At 32.6% G+C, this 24391-nt stretch overlaps 1 protein-coding gene across 1 annotated transcript in view; it reads right to left on the minus strand.

The window, feature by feature from the left end:
* Positions 1-3730: 3730 nt before the first annotated feature.
* LOC149559692 (lipid phosphate phosphatase epsilon 2, chloroplastic-like) overlaps positions 3731-24391 on the minus strand; it is a 175015-nt gene continuing 154354 nt past the window's right edge. Inside the window, exon 6 of the mRNA XM_089827463.1 lies at positions 3731-3946. Coding sequence (XP_089683589.1) covers positions 3731-3946 — 216 coding nt within the window. The remainder of the gene's footprint in view (positions 3947-24391) is intronic.

A 24391-nucleotide genomic window follows, 5' to 3' on the forward strand; every position in this document is an offset into this window, starting at 1 on the left:
TTTTGTTGATGAAGAGGATTTGAAAAGAATATAACAACAACAGAGCTTGATTTTGTATTCTTGGAACGTAGATATTTTTCATCTATGTTTCAATCAATGCCACAGGGGGAGATTATCAGCATAAATGTTGATGGTATTCCTTTGGGAGAGTATCCTAAGAATTGGAGAGACTATTTTTTTATCAACCTATTGCATTCATGATTGTGATTGTCATTGATGTCAATATAGTATTCATTCTACAAAAATTGGTAGAGTAACATATAGAAAATGAGGTTGTAAAAATTATGTATTGATGATTAGGTCAAGTGTAGTTAAGGATGTCTAGTATACTATCCTAATGAAGTGGATAAGTGCACATACAAATAGTGAAAGATACAAAAAGGTGATTTATAGAAGACAAGTTGACAATGTGCCTGGGAAATTGTTTCTGTTCATTGATTTGCATCTCTTAATTGAAATAAAATTGTGATTCATGCAATTAGATTGTGATAGTAGATAGCTTGACAATGATGTCAGTAAGCGCGTAAGGTCAGGGGTCGCACTTATGAGAAGTTGTAAAGACTATGCGCCAACAATGATTTTTAATTACAAAAGGATGTAATATTTTGTAATATCTTAATAAGGTCCTATTACAATTAATTGGGAAAGCCTCAAGGCTAACTCAAGCAATTATTTTGAGGACATGGTCATAATGGAAAGTTGTTTTCCTTTTTGTAATGTATGCATTAAAATGTGATATGTGAAGAATTTGGTAAATGAAAGTAAGTGGTCCAAGGGATTATTTGGATGTGAGATTAGTGATCTGGTATTGAGATCATAAGAAGATAAGTTTGGTCAAGAGGAAAAAGGAGTTGAAGTTATTCCATTTCTATTATTGTGCAAGTAATAATATAGAGACCAGTTGAATAGTGAGTTCAGAGGTCTTTCCCCTGAAGCTGTTTGGACAATGGGTCGATCTTACTTCTATGACTCCTAGAAAGGTTGGAATCTCCTAACAAGGACTAATATGTATTGAATGTATTTCATTTTCTCCTAATAGAGTCCATCTTTGTACAAGGAACATTTATATTAGTACATCATTTTGTAGGTACCATCCCTATCGAGGTTTTCCCATTGATTAAGGGTTTCCATAGTTAACATATATGGTGTTACTATGTATGAGTATCTTGTTATGGTTGTTGATTATATTTCTCACATGATTAGGGATTAATAAGGTTGATAAATGATTTAATAGTTGGATAACTCATTCACCCCCCCCCCTCCCCCCCCCCTCCCACACACACACACACACACACACCCAACATATGTTATCTTGGTGGACTTTAGTTTCCAAAAATTGGTACCCTATGACCCCCTTAGACCCCTATGAACACTTTTGACTCAGTCGATTACAACATATGTCATCAAATGGGTTGAACCCTATGACCCCTTTCCACTAATTCAAACAAGTGAAATATGTCTCCAGGGGTCACAGGACTCGTAGGGACATATGTTGTCATCGAATGGTATGAAAGGGGTCATATGACCCCTTTTGATCCATTTGATGAAAACATATGTTCCTAGGGGTCAATATAATGTCATATTCCCAAGAAAAATCTTTCAAATATATAATAATTAAACATAAACTAAATAATAACTATTAAATATTACCGAATAATCATTTATATATATAAAATAAATATATTAAATAATTAATATTCACTTTTAAGTATATAAAATAATTACTATATAATCAAATATATACTATGATATACTCTAATATATACCATAATACTATATATATATATATATATATATATATATATATATATATATATATATATATATATATATATATATATATATATATATATATATATATATAGCACCCTATATTCATTTAACTAACACCTTATATTCATGTGTATCCAAGAAAAATAATTCATTTGGACTCTAAATTGTTGGGTACCCTATATTTAAGGTATTTGAAATATTGGGTATCCAATTAGGCCTAGTAATTACCAAGCCTAGTTGGTGAACTCAAAAAATGTTATTTTGCCCCATTTAGGTGACTTCTAGACTTTGAGGCATGTGATGATATTTAATCTAACAAAATTCGCTAAAACAAAAAGTGTTTCTTGAGGATGTTCTCAACTTTCTAGCAATATAATGTTTGTCAAAATATGAGTTTGATAAGTAATTATTACTTATTTTTAAATGGAGACACATATAAAGTATTGATTCGCATACTGATTAAAAAAAAACTATAACTTTCAAACCTTAAAAAAAAAATTAATCCAACAGATGTCAAATTCTATGCTTCACCTACGACAATGAAAAAAAGTTTGGTAATTTTTTGAATTGGTTAAGGTAGTCAGACACGAGTATATTTTTATTCTAAAAACATTGTAGTGGACAATTCATAATTAATTATTTTCTTGGAATTAAAGTATCCAAAAATGTGTGTCAGATCAGAGCATGAGTCTACTCCTTATATGTAAAATATTATTTGGTTTTGATTAAGGTGGTTATACATACACCTACTTATTTCCATCTTGAAATTTATATACTTCTACATTAAAATCTAATTTTTTGACTAACCAAATTAATATATATTTTTTTTAAATAAGGCCTAGTAGTTTAAAAACTACATTTAATTTCCTACATATTCTATTCTTACAATTTTTTAATATAAACTTCATAACTAGTTCAAAATTGCATATGAAGTTGACAAACCCTGATTTGTTGATTTTACACTGCTACATAAGATCATAGTTTGGTATACAATGATTTTGCACATACCCATGGGAGGTATTATATAATCATAAGTTATTGCAAGTTTACTACTAAAATATAGGATTGGTTGCATCATTCCTTGGGTTACATAATAACTCATAGTACAATATAATATCCATTAGCACAAGAAAATAATGGTACTATTCTAGAGAGACCCCTAGCCATAATCCCCCTCTTAGTAATATAAATTTGGTCACTCTCTTGATTTTCATTTTGGCGTAAGCTTATATTTTTCAAGTGTGATTCCATTCCACATACTTTTACGCAAATTTATGTAATATTTTATGATATGTTAATATTGAAATCTAACACTATTCATCATTAAATTTTAATATAATATTTATTTCATACTTCATGCACTTTGATATATGATAAAATTAAAAATGGCAGTTCTCCTGATTATATTTTTAATCATATTTATTTAAATATTATATATAATTATTTTTAAAAATAAAATATACTTTTGAAGTTTTTCAAATGTCATTTACATTTATTATTGATTTATATTTTACTTATATACAATTGTGATTGAAATGATATTAGGGACAACTATAGACTATGTACTATATTAAAGAATTTATATTAATTGAGTGAGTACAGTATATATAGTATTAATATTAACAATAAAATGTTTAAACACGATACTTTAATATTCTATAAAAATAAAATATATGATACGTTTATTATATATTAAATTAAATTGAATATTTTCCCAAAAACATTTTTCTTGCACATCATTGAAAGTGAATCAAAACATCAATACAAATCTCACAAAACTACATATGTACATTAAAAAAATACTAAAGATTAAAAAAAATTAGAAATCTTAAATTGTCAAAATTGTTACTATCTTACAATGAACATATATGTATAAGGATAATAATTTCAATGATGATAAATGATGCAGCACTTAATATCAATTGAAACATTGATACAGAATTTACTATAGAAATAGTCATATTTTAGTTGCTAGAATGTCTATTGTCATTTTCAAAAGCATAATAAGCGCACCTACATGGAGGAGCATACAAAATCTAATAAAAGAAGTTAGACATGTCAACTCGATAATTTTCCATAGATAATGCCAACTAATTGCAATGAGAGAACCTAAAATTCCACCCACCATAGCTTGAGCATATGTATGCACTCCTTCAAAGATTTGTGTCCATGCCTAAAGTTACACAAACAAAATATATTAGTATATATTTTAGACTTAAAAAAAATATTTTTAGTCTATCTTATAAATATATTGTTATGCTAGTCTATTTGTAAATGTGATAATATTTTTATTATTTTACAAAATTAAATATTTACATAAATAGTCGGTTATAAAAGTTCCTTTGTAATAACAAAAAATATATAATTTAATTATTTGTTATAGCTATTGTGTCTAAATTGTTGGAAATGAGAATAGAGTAACTGAGAGGGGGAGGGGGTGAATCAGTTACTATAAAAACTTTCCACAGTCCCCAAGATGTCTGAATATACCCTTGATTTGATTAATAAAATGCTGAAACTTGATAATGCAGCAAATGATAAATATTAAGAATTGATATGTTATCATGCACAAAGAAATTCAGCAATTAAGAACACAAGAGACACCAGATTTAATGTGGAAACCCAATATGGGAAAAACCAACAATGTAACTAGATATTATTTTTCACTCTTCTGAAGTGAGCCCTGTTAGGATCCAACCCTCTTAAAGGTTACAAAAAAACACTATTAGGTGTGACCCTATTAAAGGATTTAATCACCCTATTAGGAGTGGCCTTGCTAGAGGTCTTTAGAACAATTCAACTGAACTATCACCTTGTTAGAGGATTTATTAAATGGCTATTAAACCAACTCTGTTAAGAGATTTTGAATACACTGTTACAATGGTTAGAAAGCAACAATGAAATGACCTGATATAATGTGCCAACTTATCTTTGCTGATTGCAGATCTCTATTATGCTTGACTGGATCCTTACTGATCAAATACAACTTTACAGCTCCTTCAACACATCTAATCCTTCATCAGACTTTTCTCATCATTCACCTTTTCATACTATAATTCACATTCATAGCTTCTTTTTCACAATCACACACTTTAATTCATAACTTGAATGACCATACATACCTTTCAGATTATCTTAGTCGGCTCAAATCACTGACTAAACAAAAAATTACAATAGTCAGCTAGAAGTAATTAATTAGCAAATCCCTATATTGGCCGACCCTACACGGTGAACTTTGTTTCAGAAAATAATTCCTGTGTTAACCGACTGAGCTCGGTTGATACAGCAAACTTCGTGACAATCCTTTATTTTCCAAGAGAACTCGATAAGTACTGAGTTTCCTGAGATAATCGAGTGAGCTCGGTGGAAACTATTCTTTCAAGATCGAGTGAAGCTTGGTTAACACTGACTTCTCCATGATTCATTTGATGACCAAGTGAGCTCGGTGGAAACTATCCTTTGGAGACCGAGTGAATCTCTATTAACACTGACTTCCACATTTCCTTCGTTGACCTAGTGAGCTCGGTGAACACTGTCTTTCACCTTTCCTTTGTTGACCGAGTTAGCTCGGTTAACACTATCTTCCATATTTCCTTCGATGACCAAGTGAGCTTGGTTGGCATAGTAAATTGTATTGAAGACTGTCTGAGCTCAGTGAAATTGAGACTAATGACTGATATGACATTTGTGTGACATCAAGGACAATATTATCCAACAATCTCCCTCTTTGGCATTGATGGCAACACAACATGTCATAACAGAATGAAAATTTGAAAATAAGTCCAACAAAATAACAGACTTCTCCCTCTTTCAATAGTCTCCCTCTGTTAAGGGACTTCATGGAAAACTTTTCAAATCTTCACAAATTTTAGAAGGATATGACAGCAAAATCTCTCCCTCTTTGACAACACATGCCAAAGACAACAAAAGTTAAGTGAATTGTAATGTACCTTTAGTACTGATTCATATGCAATGATTTCTGATTAAACTGCATCAATAGATAGATCTTCAATCTTGTATGTGTTGATGCATCACTAGAACTTATTTTTAGTGGACTTCAGATAGGGGAATGACCCCTAACTTATCTCGGAGATACAAAAATGCATCCTTAGGTAAAGGCTTTGTGAATATGTCAGCAATTTGTTCTTTTGTATGAACATATTCCAATCTGATCTCCTTGTCTTGCACCAATTCTTTGACAAAATGATATTATATTGCAATATGCTTGGTCTTGAAATGCATCACTCGATTCTTAGATATGTTGATTGCACTAGTATTGTCACAGAACATGACAACTAGTTCTTTGATTTCCATCTTCATTCCTTGCAATAACTGCTTAAACCAAACAATATTTGAATAGTTTACTACTGTAGCAACATACTCTACCTCTGTTGTAGATTGGGATGTACAATTCTACTTTTTGCTTGTCCAGGAAACCAATCTTTTTCCAAGAATGAATACTCCTTCACTTGTGCTTTTTCTATCATCAAGTTTTCCTTCCCAATTAGCATCAATAAACACTTTCGAATCCAAATTACCTGCAAATTTGTACCATAAGCCATAATCTTATGTTCCTTTCAAATATCTCATTATTCTTTTGATTGCCATCAGTTGAGTTTCTCTTGGCTTTGCTGAAAATCTTGCAACAGTACCAACTGCAAGGGCAATATCTGGCTTGCTATGAACTATGTATTGCAATTTTCCAATCATAGATCTATACAATGTTTGATCTACCTCTTTAGATTCATCATCTTCGCTAAGTTTCAATCTAGTACACATAGGAGTTCCAATAGGTTTACAGTCCTCCATACCAAACTTTTTCAATAACTCCTTGATGTATTTTGATTGAGTCATGTAGATGCCATTCTTATTTTGTTGAATTTGAAGACCAACAAAGAATTTTATTTCACCAAACATAGACATTTCAAATTCCTTGTTCATTTGTTCTAAAAATTCTTTGCAAAGATCATCATGCCCTGTGAAAATAGTATCTTCTACAAATATTTCTACCAAGACAATCTTATTATTTGGTCCTTCCTTTATATACAAGCTACTATTATCATTAGTTCTTTGAAAACCAATATGAATGAGATAGTTATGCACTCTTTCATACCATGCTCTAGGGGCTTGTTTCAGACCATACAGTGCCTTGTGTAATTTGCAGACCATGTTCTTTTTATCTAGATCAACAAAACCTTCAGGTTGTTCAATGTAAACCTCTTCATCCAATATTCCATTGAGGAATATTGACTTGACATCCATCTGATAAACTTTGAATCTTTTGTGAGCAGCATATGCAAGTAAGGTTCTGACTCCTTCCAATCTTGCAACAGGAGTAAAGGTTTCTCCATAATCTATGCCTTCTTCTTGGGAGTATCCTTTGCATACCAATCTGGCTTTGTTTCTGGATACCTTACCATCTTCAGTCAACTTGTTTTGGAATACTCACTTGGTTCCAATTACATTCTTATTTTTAGGCCTGGGTACAAGAGTCCATGTTTTTTTCTTCTCGATTTGTTCTATTTTCTCGTTCATTGCCTCAATCCAACTATCATTTTCCAATGCATCTTTAATGCTTCTAGGTTCAAAATCAGCAAGTAAACAAGTATTTTTCAGCTTGCTTCTTGTCAAGGTTCCTTTAGATTTGTCTCCAATGATATGATCTAGTGCATGATGTCTTATGACATATTTAGCTAATACAGGTTCTTTTCCTCTTGAATGAGTTTCATTACTATCTCCTTGTGCTTCAATTTCATGTTCTGGCTGTTCTAGCTCGGTAAGAACTAGCTCGGGTGCTTCAGACTCGGTAGACGCTTGCTCGGTAGTGTCTGAATGTTGTTGTGGCTTAGTTTGAACTATTTGCAACTTTGTTATTGATGACTCAGGAGTTGAGATTCTTGAGTGAATGGTATGCTTGGTACAGTATCTGGTTCAATGTAAACAAATCTTCTATAATCTTCAGGTACCTTTTTGCTTTCTTCTTCAGATTTGTCTACAAACTCATCAACTTTCACATGTGCACTTTCTATGACTTTGTGAGTGGATAGATTTAAACATCTATATGCTTTGCTTTTGCAAGAATATCCTAAAAATATTCCTTCATCACCTTTTACATCAAATTTTCCTTTTTTACATTCTTTCAAAATATAACATTTTCTTCCAAATACTTTTAGATAACTTACATTGGGTTTGTAGCCATACCATAATTCATAGGAAGTTTTGAATGAGTCCTTCTTCAATTGTACTCGGTTTAAGGTATGAACTGTAGTGCTGATGGCTTCCTTCCAGTATTTGATAGCAATGTTCTTTTCTATCATCAGGGTTCTTACACAATCCATGATGGATCTATTTCTTCTTTCACCTATTCCATTTTGTTCAGGAGTTCCTAATGCTCAGACCTGTCTTTTAATACCTTTTTCAATGTATAAGTTGTTGAATTCATGTGAGATGAACTCACCACCTCTATCTGACCTTAAGCATTTTAGTCTTTTTCCTGTTTCTTTTTCTACTCTTGCCAAATACCATTTGAATTTCTCAAATGCTTTTGATTTATTCCTTAGATACATGACAGCCATCATTCTTGAGTAGTCATCAACAAAAAGAATGAAAAAATTTTCTTCAGTATAGCTTTCTATTCCAATGGGTCCACATAAATTAGTATGCACAGTTTCTAATATATCTTCAGACTGATAGTTTTTACTTTTAAAACTAGTCTTTCCCATTTTACGAATCTGACAATTCTTGCATAAACCAACCTCAGGTTTCTTAATGTTAGGAATGCCTCTTACTTTCTTGAATTTTGTTATTTTTCCCAGATTATCAAAATTGACATGACACAACCTTTTATGCCATAACCAACTTTCCTCAATTTGAGCAATAAAACATGAGCATTCACCAAGTTCTAGATAAAACAAGTTACCTTTAGTTTGGGTGCCAGATCCTATCAGCTTTCCTTGCTCATTCAACAGTCTTGCCTTTCCATGCATGAATTCCACCTGAATCCAGTATTGAGTAACTGTGCCACACTTAGAAAATTATGTTTAAGACCTTTAACCCAATAAGAATTATTACATACAAGTTCTTTGGTTAGATAGATTCTTTCTCTTCCTCTTATGAAACAAGTTTCATTATTAGCAAACCTTACACTGCCACCATCATAGTCTTCAAACTGATCAAACTTAGTTTTATCACCAGTCATATGATGTGAGCAACCACATTCTATAATCCATGTATCATTCTTACTTATATGAGAAACAAGTGATATTTTATCTTCCTTATCACTATTAGAATCATCTTTAACGGCAATATAAACAATTTCATCCTCACTATTATCAAAATCTTTAGAATTTTCAGCCATGGAGCATGATTTCTTACCTTTGTTCTTGAATGATTTGAAGTCTTTCTTGCCATTCCATTTGTAATATTTCTTTTCATCATTATTTTTCTTGTTTGGAATCCTTGCTGCAATATGACCAATTTCTTCACAAGAAAAACAGATTAGAGGAACTTTACCTTTGTATTTTCCTCTGCCTCTAGAATATTTTTTTGCTAGTAGAGCTTCAATCACTTCGAGGTCACTGTCTAAACTTTGGCTTGATTCATTTTCACTTTCTGACTGAGATTCCTTCTCCTTTTTTTTTTTCTCCTTGAGTGAGAGCTTGGCCTAAAATGCTGATTCAATGTTCTTGGAGGCTGGAACATAGTTGTCAAAGTTATCTAGTTCAAATGCAGTTAGTCTTCCAACTATGGCCTCAAGATTTATCTGATGATTTGCTTCACACCTTCTTTCCTAAATTGCAGAAACTCTAATTGCATAAACTGGAAGCAAGGTTCTGAGAACTTTTCTTATAAGTGTTTCTCCTTTAATATCACCTCCAGATGCTCTGATTGCACTCACACATGCTTTAACTCTTTCAACATACTTTGTAATGTTTTCATCCTCTCTCATCCTCATTTGATCAAATTCTCCTCTTAGACTTTCTTCTTTTGCTCTTCTCACATTATCATCTCCTCCATAGATCTCTTTTAGCTTGTTCCACATGTCAAAGGCAGTTGTGCAATCCTTTATGTCATCAAATTCTTCATAACTAAGAGCGGATGCTATGTCTATCATCATATTGTTGTGAGTCTTATTTTCAGCAATGTCATTGACAGACAATGTTCCAAGAGGTTCTTCATATTTTTCTTCAAGGTATTTTAATCGAGTATCACCAACAGTAGCCAGATGAAGTCTCATCAATCCTTGCCATGCGGAGAAGTTATCTCTGTTGAGTTTTGGAATTTCTCTTTTGTAAGAAATCTTGATCTTTGGCTTAGATCCTTGAAATCTTTTCTTGCAAGCACCAAAAGCTCTGATACCAATTGTTGGAAATGAGAATAGAGTAACTGAGAGGGGGAGGGGGTGAATCAGTTACTATAAAAACTTTCCACGGTCCCTAAGATGTCTAAATATACCCTTGATCTGATTAATAAATGTTGAAACTTGATAATGCAGCAAATGATAAATATTAAGAACTAATATATTATCATGCACAAAGAAATTCAACAATTAAGAACACAAGAGACACAAGATTTAACATGGAAACCCAATCTGGGAAAATCACCAATGTAACTAGATATTGTTTTTCACTCTTCTGAAGTGAGCCCTATTAGGAGCCAACCCTGTTAAAGGTTACAAAAACACATTGTTAGGTGTGACCCTGTTAAAGGATTTAATCACCCTATTAAGAGTGGCCTTGCTAGAGGTCTTTAGAACAATTCAACTAAATTGTCACCTTGTTAGAGGATTTATGAATGGTTGTTAAACAAACTCTGTTAAGAGATTTTGAATACACTGTTACAATGGTTAGAAAGAAACAATGAAATGACCTGATATAATGTGCAACTTACCTTTGATGATTGCAGATCTTTGTTATGCTTGACTATATCCTTACTGATCAAATACAACTTTATGGCTCCTTCAACACATCTGATCCTTCATCAGACTTTGCTCATCGTTCACCTTTTCATACTATAATTCACATTCATAGCTTCTTTTTCACAATCACACACTTTAATTCATAACTTGAATGACCATATATACCTTTCAGATTATTTTAGTTGGCTCAAATCACTGACTAAACAAACAATTACAACAGTTGGCTAGAAGTAATTAATTAGCAAATCCCTATACTGGCCGACACTGCAGGGTGAACTTTGTTTCAAAAACTAATTCCTGTGTTAACTGACTGAGCTCGGTTGATACAAAAAACTTCATGACAATCCTTTATTCACTGGGAGAACTTGATAAGTACTAAGTTTCCTGAGATAACCGAGTTAGCTCGGTGGAAACTACACTTTGGAGACTAAGTGAAGCTCGGTTAACACTGACTTCTCCATGATTCATTTGATGATCGAGTGAGCTCGATGGAAACTATCCTTTGGAGACCGAGTGAAGCTCGGTTAACACTGACTTCCACATTTCCTTCATTGATCGAGTGAGCTCGGTGAACACTGTCTTTCACCTTTCCTTTGTTGACTGAGTTAGCTCGGTTAACACTGTATTCCATATTTCCTTCGATGATCAAGTGAGCTCGGTTGGCACAGTAAATTGTATTGCAGACTATCTGAGCTCGATGAACTTGAGACTAATGACTGATATGACATTTGTGTGACATCAAGGACAACATTATCCAACATAAACTTTATATAGCTACTAAAATATTTTATAATTGATATTATTCATTAAATTCTAATAAATTGTTAATTATTTTAATATAATTTAAATATTCGTTAAAAGATATAATTAAATTCATCATTGTAGAATATGAAACCATTGGAATCTTCTCTTGAAAGGCTAAAGCCTGGCTCAAAGGTATTTGTTCCTGACCTGGGAATTGATGTTTCCATGTTACCAGATTGTGAAGAATGTGATTTAGGATTCAGCAAGCTAGTGGTTACCACTTGACTTCTTCTAAGCTAAGGGAATTGTTGAGTGGCTCTATGAAGGATTTTGATGTTGGTACAAATGAGACAACCTAGTTCATGGGTTCTATCAAGCATTCTTGTTTGGTTGTAAATCTTATGTTGTAAGAAGGATCACTGATGATCTCAAATTTGTAAGTTTGGTTGCCTTAGTTATGTAGGTAGACTCAGTGTTCTCTTGTTGGTCTCTATATGTTGGGTAGGCTGTTAGATTTCTGTTGGGACAAATCTTTCTCCCAAAATTTTGTAATCATTTTTGGAGATTTATATAATACTTATTTGTTACTAATAAAATAGAAAATGTAATATTCTCCTTACACAAGTGATTTTTATTTAGAATAGTTGATGTAAACTAGACAATTATAAATAAAACTACAGATACTACAAATTCCATCTAAAATATAACATTAAAAGACAATACAAGTTAATAGATAATATTATCATTATAGAAAAGATTCCTTTAAGACATTGTCTAAGTAGTTGGAGAGGAATAATTTTTTTGAATTCCAAATAGTAGTTAACATATACATATTTATTATGTGGTAATTCATTCTCTATCAAATCCAAATGAACTTAGTAGAATTATCATGTCAATCTCCCAAAAAATCAAATGTCATGAAAAAGGTTCAACCTAAAAGTCCTAAAGAAATCATAAAGTATAATTTCAAGTAGCCTAAGCTTTGACAGAAAAAAACTAGGAAATATACATAAGATATTTATATTTTCCATCAAATGAAAAAGAGGATTGAGAACACCCAGTTATGTTAACCTACTACCAATAGGGAGACCATGGTTAAAAAGACACCAAATAAGTTGGGAAATGTTTTACTAGAGAATTAAAAAGTTCCAACCAAATAGTCTAAAACTTGGGTTGTCAGCTACCCAAAGAAGGCAACATGTATGTGTGATTAAGTTTTGAAACCATGTACAATTATAAAGGAAGTATAGAATATTCCTTCATAGTTTTAAATTGTGAAACTCCAAGCCTAGCATTTTCCTTCATGGTTTAGAATTTTGTTAAATTTGGTGAAACTCTACCTCTCCCCCTCCTCCTCCCCCTCTCCCTTTCCCTCTCACTCTCCCTCCCTTGCCTTCCCCTCTCCCTTTCCCTCTCCCTCTCCCTCCCTCTCCCCCTCTCCCTCATAGTGATGCAGTACAAGGAAGGAGAATCCACAAAGGAGATCTCTTAACCCCCATAAAATAACCACATAATGAAATGTAAACAAAAACACAAGATTTGATACTAATTTATAGCTCTTTATTCATAAAATGATTTATTACATGCAATGTGTCAGGCTATAAGGCTAAATCCAAAGCAATTAAAATAGTTCGTCAAGATCCCTCAGGATCTAACTCAATTCCTAGCTATCCTAGATCAATAACAGAGCAACAATTTGGCAAAAACCTCCAAGATATCAACTTGTGCTCACAAACCACCAAGCAATCTCCTTGTTTCTAAACCCCAACCACTAGCTCTTCTCTCAATTTTCTATCTCAACTACTCTTCTACTGATGACATATAATTCTCCAAAGAATGTTACGCAATCATCCTCCAATGATACACACTTATCCTATCATGATTTATACTTCAACACAAGCTCCTTATATAGCCAGCTAAGCCACAAGTTGGCTAGTCAAGCAATTAATTACAATATAGGCCCACCTTGTAAGAGTAAACTAGAACTATAACAAACATGAAAAAAAAAATTCCAAGTTACATTTAGGTCCACACATGACCCAATAACATATCCCTCTCTTAACAAGGTCCCATTTCATCATACAAAATCATGCAAGTTGAAAATTCCACAGGTTTCATGTGGAAATTGGCTAAAATTTGATACCCAAGAAAAATAGTGATATCTCCTCACTCTAATTGAATCAAGACTTGTGCTCTTAACTGAAGAATTAATTTAAATCCTCTACAAACCCTTAATATTTAAAAGGTTGATTCACTAAGGATAAGTGTGCATCCATCCCAAAAGTCATGCAAAGAAATCCATCGCAAAAACTGACACAAATCAATACTCCAAGAGAATTTTCATATATCCAAACTCATAATGAATTAAGACTTTCAAAATTGATAGAGGGTAGTATTCTTGGCCCTCTTCGAATCTTGAGACTAGAAGACTATGAATCAATGTACAAAATTAGTTACATCACCTGCAATAGACATGCAAAATACAGAAAATACAACTCTAGTAGCAAGGTAAAATGACAATAACTTCAACATAATAACTCCAATATCTCTAAAATCATGAGAAAAGGTCCCCCAATGTGTCTCCAACACATCCCTAACTACACAAGTCATAACTCTACCAAAATCCAAGCTTGATGCTCCTGCATCAGACTCCCCAGGTAAATATAAAAGTATATCCCATACTTTGATGTCCAAAGAAAGATCTGTACCCAACTTCATCTTTACCAAAGGCTTAGAATCCATCAAATTCAATATAAAAAATATGAAAATAAACCATCTATGCTTCATCCAATGAAACATAAAAATAAAATAAATCCTAGCAACCCAATCAACATGCTCACTCCCAAGAACAATCTGAACATAATGCTTCACCAAGAATCTTTGTAACTGATCACAACTAGAAACAAAAATATCTTGAAACATGTACTCCATGTTAGCAAAATAATGTAACTCCAAAACTAAGTCAAAAACATGTAAGTTCAAATCCCCAATAAAAGAAACATTTATATCCTTAGCCATGTCAACCACAGGCAAATTGGGAACATACAGATCCACAACATCATGCAGATTTAAAACCAAATCATAAACTAGTAAATCTACACCATTGACATCAAAATCCACATTAATAGAAACATCTATACCCTTAATCATCTCTGAAAAAAAACATATGAATTCAGATCCATATCAACAATCATATGAAAATCCGCATAATAAACAATCTCATTTCTCACAACAAGATGTGTTGCAATATGTAATTCATCATGAACGACAACCTAATTATCCATGACCAAGCACTCTACAATTTTCATGTTGGACTCAACCAACTTATCATGAAAATAAATCTCCATGCTAGCATAAACAAGGTTAGTAATATCCTTTCCAACAACCTCAAGTTTCTCTATAGGTTTCACATTAGACTCCGCAAAATAATCAAGAAAACCAAATTCTTCCACCTTGACCTTGTTATGCAATCTTCTCTCTCGAACAAGTCTTCAAACTAGCTAGAAAACTCTCTTCTGGATTGGTAGACTCTAGCTCCAGTAGCATACAAATTCCTTCTTCTATTTCTCAACTCTTTTTTAAAAAGTAGCATCCACCACAACATCCACCTAAGCTATTGTCTCATTAATCATTCTATCAACTATATTATAGATATTCACAAACATCTCAGGGTCCAATCCTCTCAAAACCATCTAATATGTTTTTGAGTACTTTAAAATAACTAGGGTGGGTGAATTAGTTATACAAGGTCCGCATGCATAAATAAAAGTTTTCACAACTTACTAAATCCATTAAAAATTTCTACTCATGCATGCATCCATAAGATTATACAATCTCTTAAAACTTGTAGGTTACTATTAATTCAACTTGCAAAAATCTAAACATGAAACATAATAGATTCATCAACACAATTGACACAATGATTTACGTGGAAACCCAATTTGGGAAACACTGCCAGTAACATGCTACTCTTTTCACTCCTCTAAAGTGATGCCCTATGAAAGGCCAACCTTGTTAAAGATTACAATATCACTAATAAATGTTATCCTATTAAAGGATTTCAATCACCCTATTAGAAGTGAGCCTTGTTAGAGGACTTTAGACCATTCACTTGGAATGTCACCTGATTAAATGATTTATAATTGATTGTTTGGTCAACCTTAACCAAAAGTATTTACCCTAGACTGATATAATTATTGAAGAGTAACAATAAGCCTTTGATTTGATACAACTTACAACTTCATTTGTAGATTACAAATCACTATTTATTCCTCCATTCTACTTGGCCTTCATACATTGCAGCTCGCATAGCTTGTTCACCCTTCAAAAATTCATATCCTTAAGTCTTCATGCTAAACATGCCATTTTAGACTCTTCACTTGGGTTACTTGATGAAGAAAAACCCTTGACACCTTGTCTCCTTGGGTTTTTTCACATGAAAACTTTGCTTCATGACCAACCAATCCCATAAATAGGAAATTAAGATATTTTCTACTCATTCTCCATCATCCAATTTAGGGTTAGCATGGATTAGGTAGGATACAATGTATGTATCCCACATTCCATATCTCTTCTTGAAACTTCTTCTAGAATCCACTTTGAATTATGTGCCACCAACTCATCAACCTTATCTTCCTCCTGGCTCACACAATTCAAGAAAACAAACTTGTAAGCTTAGATCCATCGAATTAACAATCTTATAAATAATACAATAGCTCGACATTATCTAACTTCTGATGCTCAGCACATATTGTGTTGCTCAGCATCCACTATGAAATTAGTCAGCATTAACTAATGTTTATTGGTGCTCAACATCAACTAAACTTTACTCGACATCCACTTTTCTACTCGACATATACTAGAATGAAATTTACTCAGCTCCAAATGATTTTCTACTTGGCTTGCACTTACTTTTATTGGCACATACTATCCACTCAGTCAAGCTTGGTAGGCAATCTTTGTGTAACTTGTTCTTCTAAACTTTCTTAGTGTAACCAACCTTTGTAATCTTAAGTAGATTATCAATACATGATCTCATCACTATCTTAACTAATTCTTGTACTTCATTACATAATCATAACTCAACCTCTCCTCTAGGTGTTATTGTTACACTTTTTGATCAAATCCTCTTCATCAATCAAATAAGTGATAGTACTTGAATCTTATAAGTAGTTGTCTCACAAGCAAATAGTAGGTTGCACATTAGTGAAAAAATAATGATAGAAGCATATTTGTCATACATGTATGTCCTCAACAATCTCCCTCTTTCTCGTTGATGGCAAACCAAACTAATCAAGTGAATCAACTAGATGGTAAGAACCTTGTTCAACCAAACAAACTAGGTTAAAATAGTTAGATAATACCAAAAAGAAAATAATTCCTTGTATTGAAGTCTCTCCCTTTATCAACAACTTCCAGCTTCTGAATAGGTTACAAAACACTTTCTTATAGCTCCCTTTGAGTTTCTTCTTATATCTCCCACTTACTAGGTACATTAGGATTTCTCCTTATTTATTATATTCTTCTCTATCTCCCTCATCATACTTGTGTTCTCCTCTGATCAGTAATATCATCAATTAGCTCCTTCTAAGATCAGTAACAAATCTCTCCATTAGTAATTATACATACTGGCTTGATCAACATAATAGCTCCTTCTTTGACAACAATGCCAAAGACTTGTCATCTTAACATGGCAAATATAAAATTTTTTAGTTTCTTCAATTTCTCTCTTTGTCACCTTGCTTGTGACTAATTTGAAGTTTTAGCTCCTTGATTACTTTAGGTAGCTCCTAAAGTAAGATCCACTACACTAATTTGTAACATATGAAAATCAGATTATTTTATGTAGAACACTCCTCTTGTTATGTAGATAGCCTTTGATAAGGGTATCACCCCTAGTTTACCTCTTAGATGGTCATGAACATCCTTAGGTAATGCTTTTGTGAAGATATCAGCAATTTTCTCTTTTGTGTTAACATATTCCATCTTCACCTCTTTATCTTGAACTATCTCTCTCAAGTAATGATACTTGACTGCAATGTGCTTAGTCTTTGTGTGCATTACGCGATTCTTTGATGTATTGATAGAACTTATTTGATCACAATAAAGTATCACTAGTTTTATGATCTCTTCATTCATTCCTTTAAGTAGCTATTTGATCCATACAATGTTTGTACAATTTACAACAACAACAACAACATATTCAGCTTCATTAGTAGATTTTGACGTGCAATTTTGTTTCTTGCTAGTCCATGTAAGCAACCTCTTGCCTAAGAAAAAATTTCCTCCATTGGTGCTCTTTTTGTCATCAATGTTTCTAGTCCAATTAGCATTAGTGTAGGATCTTAATTCAAATTTCTCAATTTTCTTGTAGTATAGACCAAACTCTTTTGTTCCTTTAAAATATCTCATTACTCTCTTTAGAACCATTAAACAATTTTCCCTAGGATTAGGAGAGAATATTGAAACTATCCCTATAGATAATGCAATGTCAGGTCTACTATGTACAATATATTATAATTTACGAATCGTAGACCTGTATAATGTTTAATTCACCTCACTCGAATCATCATTCTTTGACAACTTGTGTCCTATCACCATAGGTATACTTACAAGTTTTGAATCCTCCAATAAAAAATGTTTTAATATTTCCTTCACATACTTTGACTGAGTGATGTATATACCACATTTCATCTGATATACTTGCAAACCCACAAAGAATTTGATCTCTCCAAACATAGACATCTCAAATTATTTCTTTATTTAATTTCTAAAATCCTTACATAAAACATCTTGATCTCCAAATATGAAAAATTGTTGTTATAATTAGTCCTTTCAAATCCAATCTTCACATGATAGTTATGAAGTCTCTCATACCATGCTCTTGGTGCTTGTTTCAAACCATATAGAGCCTTGTGTACTCTAATTGCCATGTTCCTATTGTTAACATCAAAAAAACCTTTGGGGTGTTCTATGTAAACTTCTTCTTCTACTATGCCATTCAAAAATGTAGATTTAACATCCATTTCATAAACTTTGAAACCTTTGTATGTAGAATAAGCAAGTAGAGTTCTTACTACTTCAAATATAGCAATAGGGGAAAATGTCTCTCCATAGTCAATTCCTTCTTCTTGTGCATATCCATTGCAAACAAATCTTTCTCTATTCCTTGTAACTTCACCATTTTCATCTTTCTTGTTTCTGAATACCCACTTGGTGCCAATCACATTTTTTTCTTCTAGTTTAGGAACTAGACTCCATGTTTTGTTTTTCTCTATTTGTTCAATCTCTCCTTCTATGGATTTAATCCAATAAACATCTTCTAATGTATCTCTTACTAATATGGGTTCCTTCATGCTCAAAAAACATGTATCATTTCTCAATCTATTTCTTGTCATTGGTCTAGCATCTTTGTCTCCAATGATTTGTGTAGCAGGATGATGTCTTTTGACATATTTAAACAATCTTGGCTCAGCTCTAGTTTCTTCAATTTGTCTTTCAACTTTAGAATCACTATGTAATTCTCTGTCAAGTAGTTCAACTTCTCCTTCATGTACACCAACCTTAGAATTAGAATCTTCTCCTACTTCATTCTATAACTTGGCATCTGAATGTAGCTCAATTCTTGAATGCAACTTAGTACTCATAGGATGTGACTCGACAGTCATTGAAACTTTCTTTTGGTTTGTAGCTTAATACACTTATGTATATTCATCAAAATTTTACATGTTCACTTTCCACAACTTTTTTAGTGTTAGTATTCAAACAATTATGAGCTTTACTTCTTATGGAATATCCTAGGAATATACCCTCCTCACTTTTTGCACAAGTTTACCATTCCTAAAATCTTTAAGAATGTAACACTTACTTTCAAATACTTTAAAATATTTCACATTGGGTGAGTATCCATACTGTCGTTCAAAAAGGTGTTGAATGAGTACCTTTATTGATATGCACAAGGTTCAAGGTATAAAAAACTATACTTAGAACTTCTCTCCAGCATTTCAAATCAACATTATTCTCCATCATGAGTGTTCTAGCATAGTCCATTATAGACCTATTCTGCCTTTTAGCAATTCCATCTTGTGGAGGTCTTCTTGGAGTAGATATCTATTTTTTGATTCCTCTGTCATTACAGAATATCGCAAACTCATTTGATGTGACTTCTCCTCCTTTTTAGATCTTAAACACTTCAGACTTTTACTTGTTTCCTTCTCAACTATTGCTAAGTACCAAATAAACATTTGAAAAATATCAAATTTTTGTTTTAGAAACATAAATATCATCATTCTAGAATAATCATCAACAAGTAGCATAATGTACTTATCTCCCTTGTAGCTTTGCACATCGTCTACACAAGTCATTATGAATAATCTCTAGTATTTCTTTAGAGATATAAGTTTTACTCTTAAACTTGACTTTGTCATTTTTCCTAACTAAATTTTTTTGCACATTACATTATCAAAATTTTTCAACTTAGGAAAACCTCTAACCTTCTTCATGTTATTGATACTAACCAAGTTATCAAAATTAAAATGATGTAATCTCTTGTGCTCAAGCCGCACATCATCAAATTTTACAATAGGACAAGTTGCATCCTCTATATCAAGATAGAATAGATTACTTCTAGTTTGATCAGCCTTTCCAATCAATTTTCCATCAGTGTCATATATCTTAGCAATCTTGTTTTCAAACTCAACCTTACATCCCAAAATATTTAGTTGTGACACACTAAACAAATTATAGTTAAATCCTTCAACATAGTAAGCATTTTGATATAAAATCTTATATGTGATTTTGATAGAACCTTTTCCTTTTATCAAACATGGTACATCATTACAAAATCTTACACTATTTCCATCATAATAATTTAGGGTAATAAACTTACTTTTGTCTCTAGTCATGTGATGTGAACACCCACTGTTAATGATCCATCTATCTTTCATTTTTACACAAGTCACAAGTGTAGTTTCCTCATCTTCATCAAATTCATCCTTCATTGCAACATACATAACTTCATCATCATGTTCATTAGAATCATCCCTTGTTTCCTCTTTAGAAATGTAGCAAGACTTCTTGCCTTTGTCTTTGTAATCTTTTCTATCTTCATCTCTTCTACTGTTGTATTTTTCACCACCTTTGTAGTTCTTCTTTTCTAGAAATCTAGTGGCAATATGATCAACCTCATTTCAATTGAAACAAATAATAGGTAACTTACCTTTGAACTTGCCTTTACCTTTGTGGAATCTTCTCGCTAGTAGTGCTTCAAGCTATTTCACATCCTCCTCATCTGTATCAGTGTCACTGGACACATACTTCTTCTTTTTCTTCCTCTTCTTCTTATCAAATTCCTTCAATGACACCTTAGCTTTGAAAGCAGATTCAATACTCTCAAGTTTATAATTATCAAAGTTAGATAGGTCAAAAGAAGTGAGCCTACCTACTCTACCTTCAAGTGATTATTTTTTTTCCTGGTATACATCTTAGTTCTTGAATTGCAGAATTCGAATAGCATATATAGGCAGCAATGTCCTCAAGACTTTGCTTAGTATAGTATCATCATCTAATTTACCAATAGCTCCTCTTATTGCATTAACAACTTCTTTTATCCTAGATACATATTGAGCAATATTCTCACCTTCTTCCATTCTCATATCATCAAACTTACCTCTAAGACTCTCAACTTTATCTCTTAGAACATTTTTATCTCCTCCATAGATATTGGTTATGGCATCCCACATTTTCTTTGCACTATCAAGACCCTTGATATCATCAAATTCAATATAGCTTAGGGCAAAGGCAATCTCAAGCATTTCTTGGTTGTGTTATTTTTTATTTTTCATATCCTCAGTAGTTGGGGCTTCAATAGGATTAACATGCTTAGTGGTGATGGAAGATTGTGCATGATCTCCAAGTCCTCTAAGGTGTAGCTTCATCAAAAATTATTATGTACCAAAGTTATCTTTGTTATGCTTGGGTACTTCTCTTTTAGACATCTTGATTTTTGTACTTCTAGTACCTTTAAACTAGTCCTTTTAAGTAGATGGATCTAAAACAAATTGTTGGAATACTTTAGAATAATTAAGAGTGGGGGTGAATTAGTTATCCAAGGTCCAGATGCATAAATAAAAATTTTCACAACTTAGTAAACCCAAAAAACATTTATACTCATGCATGCATCCATAAGATTATGCAATCACTTAAAACATGTAGGTTACTGTTAAACCAATTTGTAGAAATGTAAACATGAGACATTAGAGATTCATCAACAAACTTGACCTAATGATTTACATGGAAACCCAATTTGGGAAAAACCACCAGTAACATGCTACTATTTTCACTCTTTTGAAGTGATGGCCTATGAAAGGCCAACCCTATTAAAGGTTACAATACACATTGTTAAATGTGACCCTATTAAAGGATTTCAATCACCCTATTAGAAGTGAACCTTGTTAGAGGATTTTAGACCATTCACTTGGAATGTCACCTAGTTAAAAAAGTTATAAATGATTGTTAGGTCAACCTTAATCTAAATGATTTATCCTAAACTAATACAATTATTAGAGAGTAATAGTAAGGCTTTGATCTGATACAACTTACAACTTCATTTACAAATTACAAATCACTATTTAGTCCTCCATTCTAATTGGCCTTTATACATTGCAGCTCTGGTAGCTTCTTCATCCTTCAAACATTGATATCCTTAAGTCTTCTTTCTTAATATGCCATTGTAGACTCTTTTGTTGGGTCACTTGATGAAGCAAAACCATTGACTCCTTGTCTTCCTTAGGTTCTTGCACATGAAAAATTTGCTTCATGACCAACCATTCCCATAAATAGGAAATTAAGATCTTTTTCCACTCATTCTCCATCATCCAATTTAGGGTTAGGATGGATTAGGTAGGATACAAAGTATCTATTCCACATTCCATATCTCTTCTTTAAACTTCTTCTAAAATCCTCTTTGAATTCACCTAAAAATGGTTCACCTTGAAATTTTTTCCACTTTCTCATCAACCTTATCTTCCACCTAGCTCATACAATCTAAGAAAACAAACTTTTCAGCTTAGATCCATTGAATTTAAGATATTTTAAATAATGCAACAGCTCGACATTATCTAACTTATGACACTCAGGACATATTGCATTGCTCAACATCCACTATAAAATTACTTGGCATGAAATAAAGTTTACTTGTACTTGGCATCAACTAAACTTTACTCGACATCCACTGTTCAACTTAGCATACACTAGAATGAACTTTTACTTGGCTCCAACTAATTTTATCCTTGGCTTGAACCAAATTTTCATGGCACCTACTATCCACTCAGTCAAGCTTGGTAGACAATCTTTGTGTAACTTGTTCTTCTAAACATTCTTAGTATAACCAACCTTTGTAATTTTAAGTAGATTATCAATACATCATGTCATCACTATCTTAATTGATTCTTTTACTTTATTAAATAATCATAACTCAAGCTTTCCTCTAGGTGCTATTGTTACATCTTTTGATCAAATCCTCTTTATCAATCAAATAAGTGATAATACTCGAATCTTATAAGTAGTTGTCTTACCAAAAAATAGCAGGTTTGACATCAATGACAAAAAAATGATTGAAGCATATTTTTCATATGTGTGTGTTCTCAACAATCTCCCTCTTTCAATAATCTCCTTCTTCGATTAGCTTATTCAATCTATTCTCAGTACCAAGATCTTTGCAAACCCTAAGTAACAAATCAATCCCACACTCCTTATGAAAACCTTGAATTGTTTGCAACTTCGATCACAACTTGCCACCTCATACGAATAATCAAAATCCAAATCACAAATCTAGGAACATGGATCTTCAATCCATAAACTCTCTATAATCATGCCTCAATAAGATCAACCTTCCATCTTTGCATCCATTGATCCATTTGCAAGTCTTCTGCAATTGCAACTTGAAACTATGATCTTCCACCTCACAACCTGGGACTCAAAAAGAACAATCCACCACAAAATTAATATCTTCTCAAATCAACTTCTCTCAACAAAAGGTCCTTGTGAAAATTGCCTTAGCTTTAGTGATCTGTCTACATACTTAGGAACAACCTTCAGTCTGATACAAATTGATGTAGTAAAAGGTAGGAGAATCCCCAAAGGAGATGTCCTAACCCCTAGCAAATAACTACAAAATGAAATATAAACAAAAATACAATATTTGATACCAATTGATAACTCTTTATTCACAATATAACTTATTACATGCAATGTGTCGAGCTATAAGGCCTTCTTGGTTATGGCCAAATCCAAAGCAATTGTTGGCCTATATCTTTGTATGTGCCTTATGAGTGTTCCATGAAAGAGAAACCAAAGCCCTTTGTGTTGATTTGGTAGTCTTAACTTAAAAACCTAGTTCAATTTCCTAAAAGATAGCTTAGAACCCTTATTTTGTACCCTAATTTTCAAAAATTGTTAGTGTTTTCAAAGTTGGCATGCGAAGTATATTATTTATAAGTTTTTCTTTCTTCACAAAAGATAACTTTGTTTTTTTTTTTTTTTTTTTTTTTTGCAATTTTAAACCCTTTCTTCAATAAAGAATCATTGGTTAGGGTCACATTTCCTATGTTTGAAAGGATTCAATCATTGATCTTGGCAAGATCAACAAAAAATTCTTACCCGCATTAGGAACATGCAAGAGACTTAAGTAAAGTGGGGAAGCACCTTTTTTCCATGTAGCCCTTGCTGACAATGGAACCTTAGTGCACCATAAACTCTATAGATTGTCAAATTTGTCAAACCCTTTTGTAGAGTTCTCAGTATCCATCTATGCATGTTCAATTTTCCTAAAATATTATTGGTTGGTTCTTTAATGTAGATGTTACTATGTGATCAATTGTGATACACTATCGATCTTGGTAAGATCGAAAAAGATTGTTTCCCCACACTATGAAGATGCACGATAGTTACACAAAGTGG

Source organism: Cupressus sempervirens, chromosome 4 (genome assembly GCF_028749045.1).
Source record: "Cupressus sempervirens isolate cs-2001-9-10 chromosome 4, ASM2874904v1, whole genome shotgun sequence".
NCBI lineage: Eukaryota > Viridiplantae > Streptophyta > Pinopsida > Cupressales > Cupressaceae > Cupressus > Cupressus sempervirens.